General features: G+C 37.3%; 2 protein-coding genes across 10 annotated transcripts in view; one reads left to right on the forward strand and one right to left on the reverse strand.

Moving 5' to 3' along the window:
• The window catches only part of dock7 (dedicator of cytokinesis 7), a 49,651-nt gene that overhangs the window by 10,631 nt on the left and 15,501 nt on the right, over positions 1–23,519 (forward strand). For 4 of the 9 annotated variants that reach the window (XM_088425214.1, XM_088425216.1, XM_088425217.1 and 1 more), the window contains exons 15-32: positions 7,570–7,687; positions 7,794–7,864; positions 8,567–8,705; positions 8,980–9,081; positions 9,645–9,731; positions 10,499–10,730; positions 11,712–11,876; positions 12,451–12,620; positions 13,446–13,538; positions 15,066–15,155; positions 16,731–16,826; positions 16,918–17,058; positions 17,608–17,721; positions 19,282–19,449; positions 19,790–19,929; positions 20,796–20,965; positions 22,666–22,844; positions 23,150–23,332. In XM_088425214.1, the coding sequence (XP_088281340.1) occupies positions 7,570–7,687; positions 7,794–7,864; positions 8,567–8,705; positions 8,980–9,081; positions 9,645–9,731; positions 10,499–10,730; positions 11,712–11,876; positions 12,451–12,620; positions 13,446–13,538; positions 15,066–15,155; positions 16,731–16,826; positions 16,918–17,058; positions 17,608–17,721; positions 19,282–19,449; positions 19,790–19,929; positions 20,796–20,965; positions 22,666–22,844; positions 23,150–23,332 (2,458 nt within the window). Of the gene's footprint in view, positions 1–7,569; positions 7,688–7,793; positions 7,865–8,566; positions 8,706–8,979; positions 9,082–9,644; positions 9,732–10,498; positions 10,731–11,711; positions 11,877–12,034; positions 12,056–12,450; positions 12,621–13,445; positions 13,539–15,065; positions 15,156–16,730; positions 16,827–16,917; positions 17,059–17,607; positions 17,722–19,281; positions 19,450–19,789; positions 19,930–20,795; positions 20,966–22,665; positions 22,845–23,149; positions 23,333–23,519 lie in introns of all 9 variants that reach the window. The other 5 variants (XM_088425220.1, XM_088425221.1, XM_088425222.1 and 2 more) reach the window with 2 other exon arrangements.
• angptl3 (angiopoietin like 3) lies at positions 539–4,143 on the reverse strand. The gene is made up of 7 exons (XM_088424765.1): positions 3,511–4,143; positions 2,917–3,027; positions 2,719–2,830; positions 2,478–2,591; positions 2,227–2,322; positions 1,697–1,969; positions 539–1,551 (listed from the first exon to the last, which is right to left on the reverse strand). Exons 1-7 carry the CDS (start codon positions 4,036–4,038, stop codon positions 1,367–1,369), a joined length of 1,419 nt encoding a protein of 472 aa, XP_088280891.1. The 5' UTR covers positions 4,039–4,143; the 3' UTR covers positions 539–1,366.

A 23,519-nucleotide genomic window follows, 5' to 3' on the forward strand; every position in this document is an offset into this window, starting at 1 on the left:
TGCAAGCCAAAGTTGTTGCTCCAGTAATTGAAGGGAAGCCAGCAGTTTGGACAAATTAGACAATTTGTCCAAAGTGTGTGGCAATGGGATGTTTGCGCCTATTCTGTTTTAAATCTAGTGTGAACTGTGTGTTGATGTTTATTTGTTTATGTTTATATGTTTATGAACATTTCTGTTGATGAAAGATACCAGCGATAAAAAAGCAGTATTCTACCAAATCCTGGTTCAACTTATAGTTGTTTTTCCTGCGTACACAGGAAGTCTAAGCTATTTTACATCATAGTTTTGAGTGTATATTCATACTTGAGTGCCCTCATCTAAAGAGTTAGAATGGTGAAAAATATTTGGCATCTGCGCAAAAGCAAAGGAATTAAAATATGTCATGCATCACTTTTCTCTTCCATCTAAAGCAAAGGTATTTATGTATGAAATATCTTATATTTTGCAGTGCTACTGTCCCGGAAAGGTGACACTAGCAGAGTAATTTAAGATTTTCAAGCTTTACATCTGCAACCGAAAAATTCAAGAAGACACCATCAACATGCCTTATCGTTTTATTTATTTTCTAAACATTTAACAATTTAGACAATGCAAAGAAATGTTACTATAAGTACATTACTCTTACTTCATTGAATAATTTCACTCTTTTGATAATGTTGTTTATTATGGGATGAACTTTTGGGACATTGGAGCATGATGAAACATTTACAGAGCATTTGTGTACAGTGGACAGGAGTCAATGTGACCCATTAATAAAAGAGATGCAATGTCTATCTTACCAGATAACATACCATAATAGCTAGTGCATGATTTAAATAGTTAAGTGAGTAAAAAAATGAGAACAAACACTGGACAAAAACAAAACCAAGCTCATAACGTCACTACAAAACCACCTCACTTTCCAACTTCCACGTGCCTTTAATGGTTTTGTTAATGTTCTATGACACTAGCAACATGCTAATGTCAACTAGACGCTGTTAACTGAAAGGACAAGCTGAGTAAAGCTACAGTTCCAATTACCATCATCGGTCCTAGTTTTTTGTCTTTTTTGGCGTTATTGTGACTCTGCAGTCAGCATGGTCAATCAGCCTCTCCCTTTTTGCAAGTGACTTACAGTATGTTATGTAATGACAGTTCTAATGCCCAGCTTCATCAGCTCTATGAAGCTGAAAGCCCTATTAACCGTTGTGGCATTGTTGCATCATTTAACTATTGCAATATTTTGAGACTTAAGGCTTTAACATCCTCTTCTTAATTGTTCTTTGACTTAATACAGCGCAACAAAAATGTAGTGTCATAGATAAGCATACGTATGTGCCATCTTGGTTGAGCAGTGTATATGTCAGTGTTGTCATGGATGTCAATTTTAATTGAAATCTTCAGCAGGTGTGGCAGGTCGTAGGGACATTTTGGTCATCTTGAGGAAATATGCTGACCCGTTGCCAGGTTTCCAGTGAAGACCCCTTTTTCTTGCAGAACGCCCCTTAGCTCTAGCCCATAGATACTGTCCATTGAGGTTGTTTTCTCCACAACCTGTAAACCACCAACCGCCTGCAAAAAAAAAAAAAAAAAAGCGTTAGAGTAAAAGACACATGGATTTATTTTGACTTGGTCTTATTTTCGAAGCAGCAATTATTGAATGACACAGTTAATTATAGTTAATTTTCAGATTTGAGTGTGTCTGCAACAGCTGTACCTGTATAATTGCGTGCACAGGTAGCGGCTTGTGAGTTGACATTATTTTGGTCTTTGGTGGAGAATCTCACACTGGAACTGTTGACCATGGCATCAACCAGGTCGCCGGAAAAGTGGCTGACATGAAGTGCATAGTGCTCACTGGGGCCATCTAACGAGAAGTGGTACTCAGCCCAGTGTTTATCCTCCTTCCAGTCTTCCAGATCAATTTTCAAGATGTACAATCTCTGTTGTGTAATGCTGTGGATCTTCTTCAGGCCCAGCCAAAAGCCAGCTACATTCAAAAACAATTTCGCTTAAGTTAGATATCGAATAGACCATAGGACTTTAAACTATATCAATAACATGAAGTTTGCTTGCATTTGATCTCAATTGTTTGGGTCATTGTATTCTGTTTACTTCTATTTTTACATGCTGTGACACAAAAAAAGAAAAAAAACACACAAAAAAAAACAACAACTCAGCATTTTCCTTTCTCACTTAAATGAAAACAACTTGAAATGTTGTTTCACAGTGTGAATTAATACTTACTTTCGAAATCTCCAAAGCCCTTCTCATATTTTTCCCATGTTTGGTCAAAATCCAATAACCCATCAACCCTGCGCTGGATCACAGTTGAAGCTCCATCTTTGGAATGCATTGAGAATACTTTAATGGTAAAATTTAAGTTTCACACACTTTCTCTGATTTGAAACTTTTGCAATGAATAGCACATTTTGAAATACAGTAGATAAAGATGAAAAATAACTGTGACAATACATGAAAAACAAAAAATCACCCACCAGAGCTCATTTCACAGTAAACGTTGAAAGGCTCAGACTGTTTGGGCTTGATAATGTATATTCCACTCTTGTTCTCTTTCCTTTCAAATAACTCGGTGCAGTCAATGGGCAAATCTGAAATGACAGGCACAATTTTAAATAAATCATGAATAACATTTTTTCCCTCTTCTTTTTTTTCATAAATAATATTTTTGACACAAAAACAAACATTGAATACTGTAATGTAGTAAATGGATATTACCATTTTCGTCTATATCAGATGTGTTTCTTGTTAGATAACCAAATGTATCTGGAGTGCTCATTTCCAAATTCATCGGTTTAGCAGCTGTGTCTTGCAAACTGTCGTAGTTTAGCTGCAAGACAACACCATTCTCTTTATCAAAATATGTTTTGATATAACTCATCAGTGGAAAAAAAATAAAACTAAACGAACTGGTACCTTTTCCTCCATATTCTTAATTTTGATTTTCTGGTCGTCAAGCTGCTCATGTTGCTCCTGCACAGCTTTTAGGAGACTTGTGATTGTTTTCTCCTGAGTTTCAATCACCTCCTGTAATGGATAGTGGAAAATAACCCGTCATCAATCATTTCGGTTGTCAAGAGATCTCTATCAGAATGGTCTATTATTGCCAAACAGTTTAAATACACAAGGGATTGGAAGTTGTTGGCTACTAAAATTGTCTAATGTTTAATTTTACATCCTGAAGCAAAACCTTTTTATCCCAACAATAAAACTAATTTCTAGCAGAGGACAGCAGTAAAACTGTCAGTCATAACATTAGACGATGTCATCAAGTTAGGATAGGCTAAACTGTTTTGTACAAGTCTAGGGATTTGCATTTAAGTCTACAACATGTATGTGTCAAGTACAGTATTGATTTGTTCAGAGTACAGAGATGCAACAGCTATGTTGTTACGCAACACATATTTTTCTGCTGATTGCTGCAGATAGCTATTGCCAAATTGCTTAATCTTGACTTGTGCGTATGTAGATTTTTCTTTTTTGGATGTCATACCCTTAATTGCTCCTTACCTTGAGGGCTCTAATTTCTTTGAGCTGGTCTGGAGGGAGCATGTGCTCCGCCAATCCCTTTAACCTCTCTTCAAGACTTCCCACCTTGCTCTGCAGCTGTGCACGGTCCTGCACGATGCTATTAATTTTGGAGTTGATTTCCAAAGATAGGTTCTTGATCTCCTCATTGTTTGTTTTCAATACACTGGTTGTCCTCTTAAGTTCTTCCTCTTCCTCCTTGATTTCTGATGTGACCACTGACAGCTGGTAAAATGACCTGTCGAAAATATTCAGTTTTTGGAAGATGTCATTGATTTGGTTCTTGGTCTTGTGCACAAACTCGCGTAAGCTCTGGCCCAGCTGAAGGAGGCCGTTAGCAAGAAGGCGGACGTCGTCCAGCATGGCAAACCGAGACTTTGCCTCTGTTGGACTCGGTGATGTTGAAAGGTTATCGGAAGGCATTGGGATGATGTCATCTTGACCCAGGTTTTCCAGGGGAAAGGCAGCACTGGAACTGGCGAGCAGCAGTAACAAGAAAAACTGCATCATTATTTCAGTTTTGAACCAGCTCTTTGTCAGCACTTGATCTCTTAATGTACTCGTAAGACCCTTTTCATTCTATCTTCCGGCCAGACTTCCAATATAATATGAGCGCAGCGTGCTGCCCTGTGTTATATACTGCCCGCTCAAGGGAGGAGGGGGGCTTAGCTGCTCTTTAAACTCTACCAATTTGCTGCTCACCTCCCCCTAAATCCTGCCTGGAGCCCTCCCCCTTTTGAACAAACAAATCACAGCAGTGAGCAAATGACATACCTCCCCCCTCTTTCAACTCATTTAACTCCAATCCGCTCTTCATAACCCCCCCCCCCCCCGTTCTCCGCGTGGAAGCTTTAGCGGATCAGCAAAAACCTAACAATGGTCATTGCAGGTGTTTGATGGATAGCCCGACTGATCAATCTGAAAATTTAGAACCACACACATACATTACTCTGATTGATGATAATGCTGTTTATAATTAATAATCTTGAGCTTGATTTAGCCTCCTGCTGAGTCAGCCTAGCACCATGCTCTCTTGTTTAGAGCAGGGAGTGGCCCCGTCGTTTGTGTTAAGCAGAGTTAAGACATGGGAGATGTTGGAGTGGTTGGACAGTGAAGATGCGTCATTTTAATTTATTAGGGCATAATATTTTTTTAATTCTTATTTTTGAATGGTGAACCACAGTATTTTTTCTACATTTTCAGTTATGTGAAAAAGTTCCTTTAAAACTAAAAAATTAAAGTAAAACATCCATTCTGATGTTCAGAATAAACATGATTGCATGGATCTTTGTAAAGGCAAGTGGTCATCCACATTCCATATCTGATTCATTGTTTGTTTTTTTTGTTGGGGGATGGTTCCAAATATGCAGAGGTTCTCAATCATTTTGTGCCGTTTTGTGTCGATACAACTCAACTTACCTGTACGTACAAGCGCTCCATAATAGATCAAAATACTGTAAAATCATATAGTATTGTATGCTTCTATAATATTATGGTCCTGAAAAAAGTACATATTGATTACTTTAATAAAAATGCATAACATGTAAATTTATATACATCCATCCATCCATTTTCTATAGCCACCTATCTTGACATGGGTAGCAGGCTTGCTGGCGCCTAAATCAGCTGGTTTTGGGCAGTATGCAGGGGACACCTTCAATTGGTTGCCTGCCAATCGCAGGGCACACAGAGACGAACAACCATTCACGCACCCAATCACACCCATAAGGACAATTTAGTATGTCCAATTCACCTGCCATCCATGTTTTTGGAGTGAGGGAGGAAGCCGGAGTGCTGGGAGAGAACCAACACAGGCTCGGGGAGAACATGCAAACTCCACACAGGAAGGATGGAGCAAGGTGGATTTGAACTCAAGTCCCTTGAACTGTGAGGCGGACATGCTATTCACAGCATCACCGAGCCGCCCTAATTTAAATACATGTTGTAATTAAATATTTAAATGAAGCAATTTGTAAATATTAGATGTGAATATATCATACCTAATAGCTGGGATGTGGCGGCCTTTGGGAATTTTGGGAAAATTTGTGGATTTTCCATGAACGACCAGTGTTCTGACTGGGTGCGAACGCTCAAACAAACCGCTTCACGTGATCGAATATTACTCGTACTACCACTTATTGACATTTAGTTTATTTTTCTCACCCCGTTGCTCACCATGGGCACCACTGCTGCCTCAGACGCTCACCGGCTCAACCATTAAGATGCAGCTAGTGACAGCTGCCATACAAAATTCCTGGGCCAAATTTTGGTACCAGCATATTGCTGCCTAAAAGTGAAATACAGCCAAAATATCCACTGTTTTGTTTGGTGCTTTGTTTATGGTTTTAAGATGATGAAGTTTTGCAATAATTGCTTAAAACATCTCCACTCAAGGAAACTTGAATACCACTTCTAGTACAGGTAGCACACATAAAGAAATCACCATTTTAAGTCTCTTATTTTAGTGTTTGTTTAAATTAAAGCATCTGGCATATTTTTTGCAAATACCGGCTTATCGATTCTCATGACGTAGTTAATAACTTTCATTCTTGAAAGCTATAAGTCCATTTCAATGCTTTACTAATTTCCTTTTATCACACAAGTAGTATTATGTCATTATCACTTCAATGCACCATTACAGTATCAAAATAAATATACTATAGCTGAAAATATTGGTTGAATTTCTGAACTTATTTGTTGGTCTTCAGTTGTCTTTAGTGTCTCTTTTTTCCCTTTGTCCCTGAGATGACCACCAAACTTGTAATGAACAATTTAGTCAAAAAATGTTTGCAAAATGAACTTGTGAATCCGACTTTTGGCAAAATTCATGCAAAACACTTGGAAAGTGTCCATTTATCTCCCTTGAGAATGGCAACATACAGTATTTGAAGCTCTGCCTTACCAGTACATTTTCATGGAGCCTCATGGGAAACCATCAATTCATAAGACCAGAGACATTCCCATGCCTGTGTTTAAGTTGTGTTTCCAGCTGTTGTCTCTGTGGAATGATCCCCAACTGAATCAACTACGTCACTGTGGTTTATTGGCTGATCCGAGGTTACTTTGCAATTCCTATTCAGCCGCCCCTCCTGACACGCATTGTGGGTTTTTTTTTCCGTATTCATACAATTAAGGATATTTTATTTACATTCCTTTTATCATCAAGCAACACAAAATTGCTTTGTTGAGTTGCTTGAGTGTTGATTGCGTTTTGCACATGTTGCTAGTTCATCACGATTAAAACAATATCTTGTAAGATATTTATTTCAGTAATTCTATGCAGAAAGCTCAACTCACAGAAATTCACTATACTCACAGATAAATAATTAGTTCTTGTAATTTTGATAAATAGCCATAGGTTACAGAACTCCAAAATCTCGCAAAACAAATAGATTGCATGCGACTCACTAAATCAATAATGATTTAAGGGGACTAGTGTGTAATGCCAGTAGTTAATACATTGGATATTTTTGCAATATGCAAACTTTACAAAATGAATCATATACAACATATACTGTAAGTATCGCATGTACAACACATAAAAGGTTTGGGAAGCCATGTTGGTATATGAATCTACTGTACATGCAGACAGAGCAGTGTCCCATATTTTTTAGTTGTATGCAAAGACATAGCTGAATAAATATATGTCTTATGTAATATTGGGTTCATCAAAACTGTAGTTACAGTACTAGCTACATGTAGATTAGATTATTGTAATCTCACAGTTGTTAAAGCAACACCTTTCTGAGCTCCCTTTGTAAAAAAAGATGTTTAATAATGGTGTTTTGTTTTTTTTGTTTTTATGATAAACATGGTCTCTAATGTTGAATCATAGAGATTTTATATCCAGGATTTCTTGTTTTTTGTTTTCAAAGGTTAATTTGACAGCAATTATGGTACATTATGGTACGGTGGAATTGTAATCAAGTGTTTGTCCTGTTAATGTGTTGTTTTCAAGAAAAGAATGCCCCCCTCCCTCCAAAACAAAAAATGTCTTTCTTTGTGTGTATTTTTAGTATTTTGTCTGTGCACATTTTGCAGAAATCTGCTGTATGTAAACCCACAGAGTCTCAACTTCGCCAATCGCCAAGGCTCAGCTCGTAACATTACAGTGAAAGTGCAATTCATGAATGGAGAAGATCCAAATAATGCTATGCAAGTATGTTAAAATGAAACAATGGCTTTTTTATCTTTTTCTTTTACATTTTTATTAAAGTATTCATATAGGGTAAAGTAGCGCTTTAAAAATCTCACTGTATGCCCAGGTGATATTTGGGAAGTCAAGCTGTGCTGATTTCTACAAGGAGGCCTATACTTCTGTAGTCTACCACAATCGGTAAGTGTTTGCCTCATTGAATGTGTCTTGTCCCTTTTCCATGTTTACTGTAAGTTTTCATGATACAATAATATATTAAGTATGATTCAAGAATGTTTTTCTTTTCATTTTCATCTTAATTTCTTAGAAGTCTTTTTTTGTTTTACCCCCCCCATTTTTGTTATTATTTTTTCTCAAATAAATAGAACACACAAATTCCAAGAGCATAAACAGTGAGGGTTTTAAAAACACCGAACATTTCAGTGGCTTTTTATAGACAGTGAATCAAAGCTAAATGTTTGTTCCTGTGAGAAACTAGGCGCCCCGTGAAACTTTTTGAAGTGAGTTTAGTCAGTTTAGGCTTGTGTCGATTTGTGTCGTTTATTTTTGGTACTTGCCAGCAAACAAGTGTCCCTCCCACGGAACTATAAAAAGTGTGATCAACACCACTGTGTTACATAATGTAGTTCTTTTAGCATCACTTGACTTTCTTTGTTTCTCTGTCCACAGCCTCTTGTTTATGACAGACAAAGAAATTTGCATCGTGTCAATATACATTTATTTGTAGAATTGTAATGTTCAACCGCAGACAGGGCATTCTCCTAACTTTCTAGAATCAACTCAAATGTCCTTCCATGTGATTTCTCAAGTGTTTGATGGATTTTAAGGATATTTAATGGATTAGAGGACAGCTTTACACAGCACAATAATTCTCTTTGTCAGATCGCCAGACTTTCATGATGAGATCAAGATCAAGCTTCCTGCATCCCTGTCGGACCACCACCACATTCTCTTTACCTTTTACCACGTCAGCTGCCAGCAAAAGCAGAATACACTGCTGGAGACCCCTGTGGGATACACGGTAGGCAACAACAGTATAGCCCAGATAACCCACACATTCATAAAAGTGCATTGGTGGTAAGTTAACAGCCAACCTCGCAGATTTCTTTTCTCCTGGTCATTTGTGCCCCCCTCCCATCGCCTCACACCCAAACCCCTCCAGGGGGGAGCCTGCCCCCCTATTTGAGAAGGACTACTGTAAATGAACTAACAGCATGCATACTGTATATTTAAAGCTGCTGCATGCTGTAGCGCCATATAGTGGTAATAGTCATAAATATGGTTTTCTTTTCCAGTGGATCCCCATGTTGCAGAATGGGCGTTTGCGAACGGGGCACTTCTGTCTTCCTGTATCCCTGGAAAAACCACCACAGTCCTACTCTGTACTTTCACCTGATGTAAGTCATTAAACAGTTGTTTAATTTACCTGATGAATGATGTAGGTCACATTGTTGAAGTGGTTAGCACACTCACCACTCAGTTCTGATGTTAGTCCTCTAATTTTGGGCTGCGGCCATCTTGTGCGGCGTTTGAATGGTCTCCATGATTTTTTTGGTTTTGTCCAAGTACTTTATGCATGGCAGGTTCACTGAAGATATTGCTCATAGGTGTGAATGTGGGTGTTTGACCGTTTTTTTTTTTTATCTGTTTATTTGTAAACTTACTTTTTGGATGTCATAGTCACCTGGGATAGACTACAGCTCACCCATGATTGCTATTGATGAAAAGCAGTTTTTAAACTGATGTAAGTCTGGTGCAGATAAACCTTGAGCTATGCAGAATGCTATATGTGTATTTCCAGAGTAGTGGTTAACATAATTCAAGAACCGTTTCTTTATAGCTATTTACTTAATATTGACAGTTTTTGGACCTAAACATTGCTGTTAAAAAAAAAAAAAAATCAGAAACTATACAATACATAAGGACATAAAGTAAACCAAGGTTTTATTTTGGAGTTCAGGTTCCTCTCCCAGGGATGAAGTGGGTGGACAATCACCGTGGGGTATTCAATGTGGAGGTAGTTGCTGTTTCAACTATCCATACACAGGTAATGTATACATATCCGTTATTGCCTTAGTAAAATCATCATCCCCAGATTTTTCTTTTTTCTTTTTTCTTTTGAGGGGGCGTTATCTTTATCATCTCTGATGGCAGTGAGCCTGCCAGTGGCAACAAGCATGGATTAATTTGCTCATAAACATCTTGGAACTTGTTCTGTTGTGTTGACATGTACTATCTTCTTCACCAGTGGCCACGACAAGTTATCTTAGAGTTTGTTTCCGCCCTTGTCGAAGTTGGACTAAGCTATTAAATTACATTTAATCAATTACAAGTCATTGCAAAACCCAATGCCCCCACTTCCACTGTGTCTCTAACATAGCAAATAATGAAGTGTGGTTCATCAGTCTAACTCCTGGATTAGCTACAACTAATCAATAAATACCGCAAGTCATTGGAGCCCTGCTTACCTTTTGGCATTGTCATCATAGTAGTTAAATTTTGTCTAATGAAAGTGTCTCTGCAGCTTTTATATACAGTATAGATAATGACTTATGTCCAGATAAAATGTTTATCACTTTTTACACAGAGACCTATATCTTTCTATTGAAGGCATTAAATGTGGTTTTCTTGCAATACAGTATGTTCCTAGTAGGTTTCCGCTAAGTGACCCAACTATCGAACGTACAATTAAAGGAAAAATTGAGCCTGCTGCCCAACCACATTTATTGTTTTTGCTGTTTGTTTTCTTCAGTGTATTCCATGTTTCTGTAATTACCATACCTTCTCTTTTTATGCCTTTCTCTCATTCTGTAGGATCAGTACTTGGATAAATTCTTTGCTTTGGTACATGCTCTGGATGAACACATGTTTCCAGTCCGGATAGGGGACATGAGAATTATGGAAAACAACCTGGAAACTGAACTAAAGTCCAGCATAGCAGCGCTGAACTCTTCCCAGTTGGAGCCAGTCGTTCGATTTCTTCACCTTTTACTTGACAAGTTGGTGTTGCTTGTGGTCAGACCTCCAGTCATTGCTGGGCAAATTGGTACGCTACTGCTTGATTTGACTCTGACTTATGATGTAAATGAGAAATGTCAAAGAGAAAATATAGTGCACAATTGATACATAATGCTTTGGATTTTTGCAGACATTATAATAAAAGCAGGCCTGAGGGGTTACTGCCACCTTTATCTTGTGCATGTTTTCAGTCAATTTAGCTGTATTAGTAAATAATAATTTTGATATAACAGGTTAGCAATGGAAAACTTGATTTTATTCAGTAGGCCTGGGAATCTCACTGTCACAATTTAATTTACATTTTTCGGCCTAATGTTCAATCTTGACTCTGCTTTACAAGACATAATAACAAATGGAGACATGACAATGTTTTTTTTTTTTTGTTTTGTTTCTTTTACATTTATTACGTTTGAAATTGTAAGGAAAGTGTCTCCCACAAAAACAGCTTAAGGTCCACATCTGCCACGACATGTTTTATTTTGATAAATTGACATACCAACTAGGAGAATGGAAGAGTGACGCTTAGTTGCAGCGTTTGATTTGGTATTGTAATAAGTGACTAGATAAACCATGTACGTATTGTAATTTACCTACATAATATTTCTTGATATATTGTTTGTCTAATTTTATATATTGATAGAAAGACCCCGATGTTTAAACTTAATGTTTAGTATTTATTGCACTCATTGACTTTTTTTAGTTTAAAATGTTTGTTTGCGTTTGAATGCATCCAGTGTAAGTTACATGGAACTCGGCTGCAACCAAATGTTTTCTTTCTTTCTTTTTATATAAATTGTTTTGGGGATATTTTATACTTATTCTGAATCATAGTAAATTACAATTCTCCGAATCAAAATGAAAAGGTGCTCCACAACATATGAGGTAGAGTAGGTGTCACATTAATGATGTAATTTTTTTTTTTTTTTAAACAAAACCCTGCAATGCACTATACTTTCATATGATTTACTTCTGTTTGCTATAATGGATCTGTATACCTTGTGCTTTTTAGTGAATCTTGGTCAGGCATCATTTGAGGTGATGGCAGCCATTGTAAACCGCCTTCATAAGTACCTGGACACCAGCCAAGACATGCATGGGCGCAACAGCCTGCTTTCTTCATACATACACTATGTCTTCCGGTTGCCCAGCACTGACCCCAATTCTCCTTCGCCAGGTATTTAATTATATAATCTTTAATTAGTTGTCTTCTTATTTTCTTGCCTTTTCTTAAATCATCTTTCTTTAAACATCTTTCATATAGTTCTTGTTTTATGTTTTTCAACTGTTTTGTTTTCCTCCCATATCACTTTTGCTTCTGTTTGCCATCTAAAGACATCAAATCACCCTTAACAGGTATCTATGACAATTTAATCCATAGTGTAGTTATTATGCAATCATGCATAGTTACTACTTCAAAGACTTTTCCTGGTAACGTTGCAAATTATGCCTATCATTTGCCCATTTCAATAATTAAATACTATCAAACTTGTAGGAAAGAAGTTGTAATACCTGCTAATGTCTTCATTTTGCTATTAAATTAAACATATAAATGAAGAATGAAATTTAACTGAAGGAATGAGACACCATTTGCATTTTGCAACATTATTTTAAATACCCGCTTTCTTTCATAAGAATTTTACAATGATGCATATTTTACATTTTCATTATTTGCGTCATTGGATTTATAATATTTGTTATTTGTTAGTGACACATTTTGTATATTTTCTTTTCTTTCTGTGGTGTCCCAGGCCCCGGAGGGCTAGGAGGTTCTGTTCACTATGCCACCATGGCTCGCTCAGCCGTGAGACCAGCCAGCCTTAACCTAAACCGCTCTCGTAGCCTTAGCAATAGTAACCCCGACATCTCCGGTACTCCCACCTCTCCTGATGATGAGGTTCGCGCCATCATCGGCAGCAAGGTAAGCTCTTCCAAAATCAGTTGGTCACTCACAAGCTTTATACCCAAAGTAAACGGACTTAAAAATGTGATGTAATTAATGTCTGCCAGCCATGCTCCCACTTCACGTGCTTATTAGATTTAAATAAATATTGACCGAAAATGACATCATCATCCTGTTCAGTTTGTAATGTAGTTTAGAAACGGTTATACAATGCGATTGCACTGATTAAATACTTTTTATTCCACATCTGGCCACCTGCCATACATGTGAACAGTGACCCTGAGGTCATTTTTATCAGCATTTACACTAGCCATAGTGTGTAAACATAAGTTTGGACATCTTATCTCCCTAACCGCTGTTGCAGCAGTCTGACATGAGCAGAGTTGTGCACTGGCTCGAAATTGTGAAAGTCATAGAAAAAAAATGGAACCACAGTGCACATTTTGACCGCCCTACATCTTAGACTGTTTTTTGCTGGTTCATATTACTAATATTATTGCATGTATGTTTACCCAAACACGTTGGAGTAGTGAGTGAATGAAGTTGTGTGATTTCTTGCAATTATGCTGAAGTTAGATGCTAGTCTTGATAATACAGATCTACTTATAATTACGCTGTACCCGTTATTCTGAGAAAGAAGAGGATTTCCAAAAATGTAAAGAATTGAGAAAAAAAATATCATCAGTTTTACTTAAACGGCAGCTGATATTTTGGGCCCTTCATCCGGCAGATCTGACCTCTAAACCTTTAACATGTGATTCCTTCCCTCCTCCTTCCCCCATGCTGCTCGCTTGTTGCCTTGCTTCTTGCCTGCCTTGTGTCCTTTGACCTTGGCACTCCTAGGGCTTAGACCGGTCCAACTCGTGGGTTCACACCATGGGCTGTAAGAGTGCCCCTTGGGGATCCAGCCCTGGGTCTGCTCCAGAAACCATGCAGGTGGTTTTATGAATGCCCGATCATCCGCTTTGCTACCCTTAGAGAATCATTACACTCACCCGGAAAGAATACTGACATATTTGGAGTTTTGGTGTTGCATTGTATGTGTACTTTGTATTATTATTTTTTTTTATATTTAAATTTTTTTAGCGTTGTCAAGATCAAATGCATCTTTACTGGTTTGAAATAATCCTTATGATTATTCTACTGACTCTACTGACTTATTCAATGACAATGGCTAAATGTTTTTCCTGGTTCTCCGTATGTAATTGTTTACTATACCAAAACTTCCTAATATTACGGTATTCTACTAAAATCATAATCACAACCATCCCACGATCGCATGCATGTTTCTCATTGTTGCCCACCCCACCCCACAATGTAGAGGCTCATCTGAGATCCACGTAACCTTTTTTTCACCTCAATATTTTCAGTGGATATTACTCTTTGCTCTATTACTCTTTACTCTTACATGGACAGCAATCCCTTTTCATTGTAGGATTTCTGCTTTCGGTTTTCTGATTCTCTACTAACCACTCATAGCATTCATTGTCACTGGAGCATGGAACTTTCTGTTGTGAATTTGTTCTGTCTTGTACACTGCTCTCCATCTTGATGTGTGTCTTGTCACGTGTCATTGTAACTACTACGTGCCATACACGTTTGCTTATTTTGTATTTTCAATCATAAATCACAGCCTGGTCACTACTCTTCAGTAACAGAGCATGTGAGCTTTGAACGTTTGATTTTAGGGTGCAAAAATCTGTTTAACCTGAAGGATGAAGTCTGGCACGGAAATAGGAAAGGCTGGGAAAAAAAATAATTAAAAACACTTAAAATACTTTTAATTATAGCTATTTTAATAATTTTAGTTAAAAAAGTAAATGAAAGATCACCATGTTTATAATGTATAGTGCTACAAAATTTTCTAAATTGTCCTGTGTATAAATCAGTGCTTCTCAATTATATTTTGCCAAGACACTTAGGAAAGAGAAAGCATTTCACCACCCCCCCCCCTCCATTTACCACACCGACCATGAATAAGATACAAATTGTTTAACTGAACCCAAAACCATATCCTTTTTGACATTGACAAAGGGAAAAAAACAATATAAAACAACTGTTCAACACCAACTTTTTAGCTGCATTTACACATATCACAGCTAAGTCTAAGGCAGAGAAAAATAACCAAGTGCATCAAAATGCCTGAAATTGAAAAATCATTATTTCATTGCAATTACACTTCACATGGCAAAAACTAATTATTTTTCCTGGGGTCACCCCCCACGCCATCCCTCCCCTCACCTCAAGGGGGGCCCCGCCCCACTATTTGAGAAGCACTGGTGTAATCGTTTTGCGTCCATGTCCGTGTATGTTAAAAGACCTCAAAACGGTGTGTTTGTTTGTCTTTCTGTCTCATGGACCCAGACACCTTTTGCTTTTATGCTGAGAGGAAAAGGTGTAACCCCACACTCCCGTTGCTCCTCCACTAACTTTGTTGTCACGTTCCATTCATTCCACTCATAGGCCATGGAGCGCTGTGGCAATCGCATGTCTTCGCACACAGAGAGCGCCAGTTTCTTGCAAACTTTAACAGGACGGTTGCCCACAAAAAAGGTAGAGCAACTTGCACAAGGGGAGGAAAGCAACCCCTACCCTCTCCTTGCCTTCTCACTTGTCTTGTCTGTGAATGTACCGTATGGCTCTGGATTGGTCAGTGTTGTATTTGTTGGTTGTGGCGTCTTGCTGAATGTCACTGACTTGCGTCTTGTTTTGAAACTTTAAAAGAATATTGTAATGTTTTATCATTATTTATTTTAGCCTTGCAAATGCAGCACATGCTCTTCATTTTTTTTACAAATGTGCATGTTGTGTTAATGAATGAGCATCCGTTTTGCTCAGCATTTGAGCCATGATGATAAATGTGACACAGCGGAGTGGTGAGCACACTGCCTCACAGCTTTGAGTTTTGCGGGTGCCGCCGGCCTTTCAGTGTGGATTTTGCATGTTCTCGCCATGCTTACATGGGTACTCTCTAGGTAGTCCGGCTCCCTCCGTCATTCAAAAAACATCCCTCTGAGAATAATTGAAGACGCTATTTTGTCTCTGTCCCCGGGAGTAAATGTGAATGTGAATAGTAGATGCAAGTTAGTCAGTTAGTTAGTTTGTGTGATTTTTTTAATTGACTAATATATGTCTTAACAGGGCATGAATCACAGACATTTTGAGATTTGGAAATCTGCTTACCTGCTGTTGATTTTGTTAAATACATTTTACTGCAAGACTTGCAAAACTGTGCTTTTGAGTATGTTTTGTGGTAAACATTTTGAGTTTACATCGATGCACAAATGAGGGGAAAAAAGTAAAGCCAATCAATTAGTTTCTCCACCAAAGAATTCCTGCACTTATTTTTTGTCTCTATTTTTTTTTTTTTTCGGTGAGTTGCATTGTCAAAATACTAAATGAATATGTTCAAAAAAGTGCACATTCACTTGGCTGTGCTTTATTCTAATTTGTGGAGCTCGTTGTCCCAATTGCTTGAACCTGTTTTGGTCAATTTCAAGGCCATATAGAGAATGCACACTCAGGTTTTCGTGGATTATAATATAGTACCATAATAGATCTTGTAATACAATACTGCATAAGCCTAGATAGAAAGTCGACCAACTAGGATTGACTTGTAATTAAGTTGATTAAAAGTATCTGCTTCGAAGTACAACATTTTGTAAGTGTGAACTAAATGGTAGTTATATTTTGTTGACCTTATCGCTAACGCGCGATAAATTTAATCGCAATTGCTAACTGTTTAGTATAGGCACATTTGTTGGTGTCTATGAGTTCATGTGTAGAAGATAATAAACAATGGTTATTTATAGCCACTTGCACTCACATTCAACCTTTGTAAATAATTAAAAAAATAATTATAATAAAATAACTTTGGCGGGGGCTGCTTTGGGGGATCAGTTACTCGATGAAACCATCAATGGGATAATTTATTTTACTGTCATACTGCCATACATATTTGGCAAGGTCTAAACCTTATCTTTAAATATTTTTAGTGAACTTAGAATGGGTATTATGTATTTATAATGTGATGATCTCACTCAAACACAAATATATTACCTCAGTTTGTAGGTACAATATATCCCTTTATGTCATCCACTGTTTCTTCTGCATTCCTGTACCATGTAGCTCTTTCACGAGGAGCTGGCTCTTCAGTGGGTGGTGAGCAGTGGAAGTGTCAGGGAGGGAGCGCTACAGCAGGCCTGGTTTTTCTTCGAGCTTATGGTAAGTAAAATTGATAGTCATCATATTCCCTTGATGAAAGACACACTAACTTATTTCTCCGTTTGCATCCTGACAAACAATCAAACCGCAGGTGAAGAGCATTATCCATCACCTGTACTTCGCTGAACGACTGGAGTCTCCCAGAAAGAACCGATTCCCAGAGCGCTTTATGGATGATATTACGGCACTGGTCAGCACCATTGCTGGCGACATTGTGTCACGTTTCCAGAAGGTGAATGATGACAGAAAAAAAGAATTGTGATTTTAGAAATCATTTAAAGGGTCTCTTTCATGTTAATTCAATTTTTTTTTAACTTAAGAAATGGATTTCCTCACCCAAAACACACCAAAGTGGTGTTTTCCTTCACCTCTGAGCTTCCCTGCTCATTGCTGCATCTCAGTAGCAACCCCTTCCGACCAGAGAAAATAACAGGCTCTTCAGACTCATCATGTTGTTACCATCACCAATTGAGTACCGCCCAATCAGTCTCAATATATGCCCTCATTCTCCTATCAGTCAGCGGTGCACTGAGCCGTTGTTAGCAAAGCTATGAGTGGAAGCATTTAACGGCTTAGTTCCAGGCTAGAAAAATGAGCACCAAAATACCTAATTTGTAATCAAAAGTTTGAAACACCGGGATACAGACCCTTAAAAATGTTAAATACGTATTCTGTCCATTAGATGTTCTATTTTGTTTCTCATCATGTGAGACATTTTTGTAATCTTTTCAGTATGGTTCTCTGCATGCAAAATATAACAACTTGCGCTTCTTGTCTTCAGGATCTGGAGCTAGTTGAGCGACTGAATACAAGTCTTGCGTTCTTTCTCAATGATTTGCTCTCTGTCATGGACAGAGGCTTTGTCTTCACCCTTATCAGGGCATACTGGAAACAGGTAACCATCTTTACCTAAGATTCTATACTTTGTAATTAATTTATTGTCGCTTAAATCATGGCTAAGATGGCAGATATTTATTACTTATTACTGTCATGTCAAAGTAATGAGTTACATTACAATATTACTGTATTTTAATCCCTTTGTACTTCAACTTCACAGCATAGTGATGCATTGTTTAGACTGTAGGCAAAAACGGTTAGTGCATTTCAAAATTTCAAAGATAGCATTGAAATTCAAGTTCAGTCGGCTAGGTTAGGGAGAGATGTTTAAGTAAAAATTTTGCTCCGGACTTTTTTCCTCTGATCTTTTTTGGCGAAAACCACCACTTTCAGGCAAATAATACATTGTAATGCATTACTTTACTCTCATTTATAATGAGTACAATATTACAATTTTCTTGTGTTTCATATATTACATTACCCCGTTGCAGTAAAAAGTCATGCTTTACAGTAATTACATTACGTTTGTAATGCATTTCTCTCAACACTGATATTAATAAAGTAATTTCAATCCTCACAGTACAAAATTGGTCAATGCCCCATGACAAGTCATATCTTTATATCAATATTTAATTTAGAATTTTTAAAATATATACAGTCGAACCTCTACATAGTGAACTTCAAGGGTCCGAGGAGAGAAGTTCACTATGAAGAGAGATTCACTTTATAGAGGTTTTCCTAAAATGTTCAGAATTCATTGATGAAATATGTGAATAACTTTTTAATAAATATGTAAATAATTTTATATACGTTTTTTTAAAAATAAATATGTAAATAAATGTACATTAAACAACTTAAGTTGTTTAAACACTAAAATCTAATGCGGTAAAACTAATGTAAAAACATTTTACATTGAACAAAACTCTTTATTATTATTCAACAATAGTTAATGAATACAGTATATGATCATAATAAAACATGATCAGTGCATGTCATCAGCGCGGAGAAAGTAACTGTCAATACGAGGTTGCACGGTATGCCTCCACTCGCACACTTCCGAATTATGTCGCACTTCTCCTCCAACGACAAAGGCTTTCGCTTCCGACTTATAGATCTAGCATCCATACTTTTCACGGCAGATTCCGACATCTTAGAATTTTCGGAGGGATGACCAGCGGAGAAACGCGTGCGCAGTGGACGGCGGACGAAGTGAAAATGCAAGAGAAAGTCGCGGCGCGCGAGAGCGGCTAGGCAGGGAGGAAATCCCGACAGTGCGCCCAATTTTACAACTTCACAATTTTCGATAAGTTCAGATATTCACAATATAGAGGTAGATGCTGTCAAGGGACTGACTAATAGCATCACTATGAAGAGATTATTCACTATGTGGAGTGTCACTATGAGGAGGTTTTACATACACGTCAAATATAGCTGTTTTGCAAGGGACCGTAAAGATTCGTTCACTATGAAGAGAGATTCACTTTGTAGAGGTTCACTATATAGAGGTTCGACTGTATAATGTGTTTAACATATCTTTATTGCCCTGAGATGACCTTGTAAAGCTTCATTCCCATACAAGCTATAGATACAAGCTTTTTTTTGCTTTGTCACACAACAGGTGTCCATGAAGGTTTATGCGCTGCAAAACCCGACACTCGAATCTCTGAGGCTGGATTTCTTGAGAATAGTTTGCAGTCATGAACACTATGTCACTCTCAACCTACCATGCAGCTTGCTTACGCCACCTGCCTCACCATCACCATCTGTTTCTTCAGCAACTTCGCAGGTCAGATAAAAACAACATACAGATTTTACTTTTTACAACATATAAATCAAATTACCTATATTGTAGATAATTATTTTATTGAAGATCAGAATTTAGAAAACATCATTCCGTATGTTACTGTATGTACTGTACAGATTTATCACCATTCAATCAATGCTGTAATTGAAAACATACTAAGAAGATACTATTATCAATAAATAATACTTTTGTCTGGAGTTGTTGCATGAAAACAATTGATAGCCCCCCCCAAAAAAAGTCAAACGGAATGCGAAAACATGTATTGAGGTTTCTTTGTCTTTTGAGTATATGTGTGACTCTTCTTTTTTTTTCTTTGTTACAGAGCTCTGGGTTCTCCACGCATGTTCAGGACCAAAAAATAGCAAACATGTTTGAACTGTCGGTGCCCTTCAGAGAGCAACATTTTATGGCTGGCCTGGTACTATCAGAACTATCTGTAATACTTGACCCAGACAATGAGGGGTAAGTACATGTAAGACACATATTAAGATTCACTGACTACAAAGAAAATCATTTGCATGGGTATAATTTGTTTATTTATTTGTTTATTTGTATTTTTAGTTGTTTTTTTTGGGGGGGGTGTTGTCGCGAATACGCCTGATTCAAATAATTAGGATGATTTTCAAGCTCCTTTAGAACACGAAGGTTCCGTCCCTCGAGGACTGGAGTTTGACACCTGTGCTTTACAGCAAAGCTATAACTTCAGTTTCATGGGATGTTGTTATTTTGGAACTAATCAAGCAATTGACCAGGACAAAAAGAAATGCACAGGAAAATTGCAATTCATCTGCTATTTGTCCATTTGTGGTTTCTTTGAACAGTCCTGTTATGCTGTGGGTCAAACTGACCCAATTTAAAGTTAATAGAAGGTTGAATATAGTTTCTGGACTGTAGTTTCTGGACAACATACATTATGTTAAAATGCTTTAGGATTTTTTTCTACTTTTATTTTTATAAATAAATAAAACACTGGTCAAAATAACCAAATATTTATTTATTTATGTATTTATATTTTATGTATTTATTTATTATTAATTGTTTATTATTTATTTTATATTATATTTTATAAAAGTTTTTTTTGACACCTTTGAAATAAATTATACATATTGACCCAGAGACATTACTTGTGTTCTTGAAAAATGAAAATATAATGTAATTATATAATATTATATTTAATAATATATATGGATTATATGGATTTTAGACACGTTTGGGTGACTAAATACACCCTGGGTCAAAATGACCCAGAGACATTATTGCTGTTTTTTGCAAACAAACATAACAGGAGTTAAACATGAATAAATCCTGGTTTTCATCTTTTTTTCTAGGATGTTTGGTTTGCATAAAAAAGTGGTTAGTGTTGTACACAACCTACTGTCCAGCCATGACTCTGACCCCCGCTATGCAGATCCAGAGGTCAAAGCCCGAGTTGCTATGCTGTATCTTCCTTTGATTGGCATTGTCATGGAGACTCTGCCACAGCTCCATGACTTCACAGGTACAAAATTAAGCATAGTGGCTTATTGCAATCAGCAATTTATTGTCGAAACAACAATATTTTTGTCAGAGGTTGAGTGTAATATTTTCTAAAATTGAATGAAACCAGTTATGTTTACTTCAAGCTGATCCTGATATTTTCATTTCACCTTCGTCTCAAACTCTACGGGCATCAAACTCTCTCTCTTGCACAAGTGCTGTAAAGTTCGACTTTAAAGCAGTAACTTTTTCCCCCAGCTTTAGCCCCTCTGGGTTAAACAAAGATGCAGATTTTTCCCAAACATCACATTCTCATCTATTTTTAACTCCCTTTAAAGCACAAAGTCATGCTACTTTGTTCTCTTTCCACTTCGTACTGAATGTTTTGCGTGTCATATACAGAATACAGCTGTGATGTAATAATTGAACAAGCATAACACGCCTTATAACTACTGTAATTCCCCAAAGTTAAAACACTCTTTTTTTTCTCTCTCTCTCTCAAGAATGAAGGCCAAAAGTATGGGTGCATCCATTGACTTAAAGATTATTTCTTTTTTCAACACCCTTTGATGAATATTGATCTGTCAGTCACATATGCCAAGTTTTAATGTACCGATATTAATTTTTACATCTTCTGTATTCTTACTTGCAATAATTACAGCAATGGGATAAGCCAGAGGGCGGATGTCTATTGACTTTTAGCAGCCAGTGCTTGTTGCAGCTAAAAGCAGCTCATGTTAGATGTGGTTGTTAAGACATTATTTTCAATAAAAGAAGCAAGCAGACGGAACCACCGTCCGAGTCCATCTTTGTTCACCCACAGGAATATTACTAAAACAGAGAGGATCATTTAAAGGTTATGATATATCCAGCTGATTCAATTAACAAGGGCAAGGTATGAAACTGTGCTCACCGCTTAGATAACATGGAAAGGTTTTATATTTGACTCGTTTATTAATTTTGGCATACACACACAATCTTAAATTTAGGGGAACATGGATGATGAGCTTTGTGTATTTATGGGAAATTGAACTTGAGCTGCATCGCGAGGAAAAGGAAAACAACTACTTTGAGCGAATTCAATGTTTTACTGTTTTTGACTGATCACTCAGAATTTTGGAAATCTGAAGCATGGTTAACTTTCCCACAACAAATATTTCACTTACAGATATGAACACAAGAAAATTGGAAAAATTGACAATGATGAGATTTATTTTTGTTTTATTATAGTTTTTACATTGTCACCAAACTGTTGGTGCCTCCTGAACATGGTAACATAGAAAATACCAAAATTTGACCCTAAATTTACAGGTATGTCCTATACACAGTTATGTCCTATATTTGGGGAATTACGGGATTTGCAAATGTATTAAAGCTATTGCAAACTTTTGGGTGTGAGCTAAGTACTATACGTTTTTGCATAATCCCACGGGCTATTGACTTGCGCATGCGTTTACCCTATGGCATTATGGGAAATGGAAAAATGTTTAGCATTTAGCTTACAAGTATATTCAAATGTGTTTGCATGTGTGTTTAAACATATTTGCAAGTACTTGTAAAAATATTCTTGTCAGTATATTTCCTATTTCTATCCATAAAATGTTTGCCCCACATTGGCAGACCCTGACTTTTGCATTAACTTAAAACTATGTGCATTGTTCTAAAATATGTCATTCAGTCATATTTTTCTCAGCCTTTCTGAACATTTTTCTCCATCACTAGAGTCCCTCAACCAGTGGGGTCGATCAGGTGGTCCCCAGGGCAGCACTGTCGGCAGCAATGGGGAAGATGCTGAGGCAGAGGGAAATAGCATGATTAATCAGACTGTTGCAATGGCCATAGCAGGCACCACTACTACCTCTCCAATGTCCCGACCAAGCAGCTTCTTGTTGAATTCGCAGGTAATCAATATAAGCATTATATGCTGTTCACATTACTGTGCCGTCTCTTCTGGCATACACACATCCTGTCAGTGGCAGTCCACTGATTATTTATGTCTGAGACTAAATTAAATTGAGAGGATATACTGTATGCTATGCCTATATTATAGAATGTGATGTTTTTAGCGCTGTTTCTCATTTTTGTCCTCACACACAGTAACGCAAAATTCATCAACACTTGTACATATCCATATTGGCTGTTGATTCCCCATTGTTTTCCCCATACTGTATATAGCCCAAATTTAGTTCTCTGTCTTTTTCTCTAGGCGAATCGTCAGCATGGAAGCTTCTCCGCTGAGTCAAGTCGCAGTCTACTCATCTGTCTGCTGTGGGTGCTTAAAAATGCAGATGAGCTGGTGTTGCAGAAGTGGTTCACAGATCTTTCAGTTTCACAGCTGAACCGTCTGTTAGATCTTCTCTACCTCTGTGTCTCTTGCTTTGAATACAAGGTGAGACACCTAACTTTGCTTCCTCTGCACATTAGGATGGATTTACACTACATGGATTAAGTGATCCAATTCTCCCAAGTGCCACAATGCGACTAAATCGGTGAAGAAAAATATGAAAGCGATCAGATATTCTCTAATTTTCCTCCAAAGGTGGAATACAATGATCTGGTCATGTGACCTTCCTTGG

The sequence above is a fragment of the Hippichthys cyanospilos genome, chromosome 10 (assembly GCF_059441005.1).
Source record: "Hippichthys cyanospilos isolate Australia breed blue-spotted pipefish chromosome 10, RoL_Hcya_1.0, whole genome shotgun sequence".
In the NCBI taxonomy this organism is placed as follows: Eukaryota; Metazoa; Chordata; class Actinopteri; order Syngnathiformes; family Syngnathidae; genus Hippichthys; species Hippichthys cyanospilos.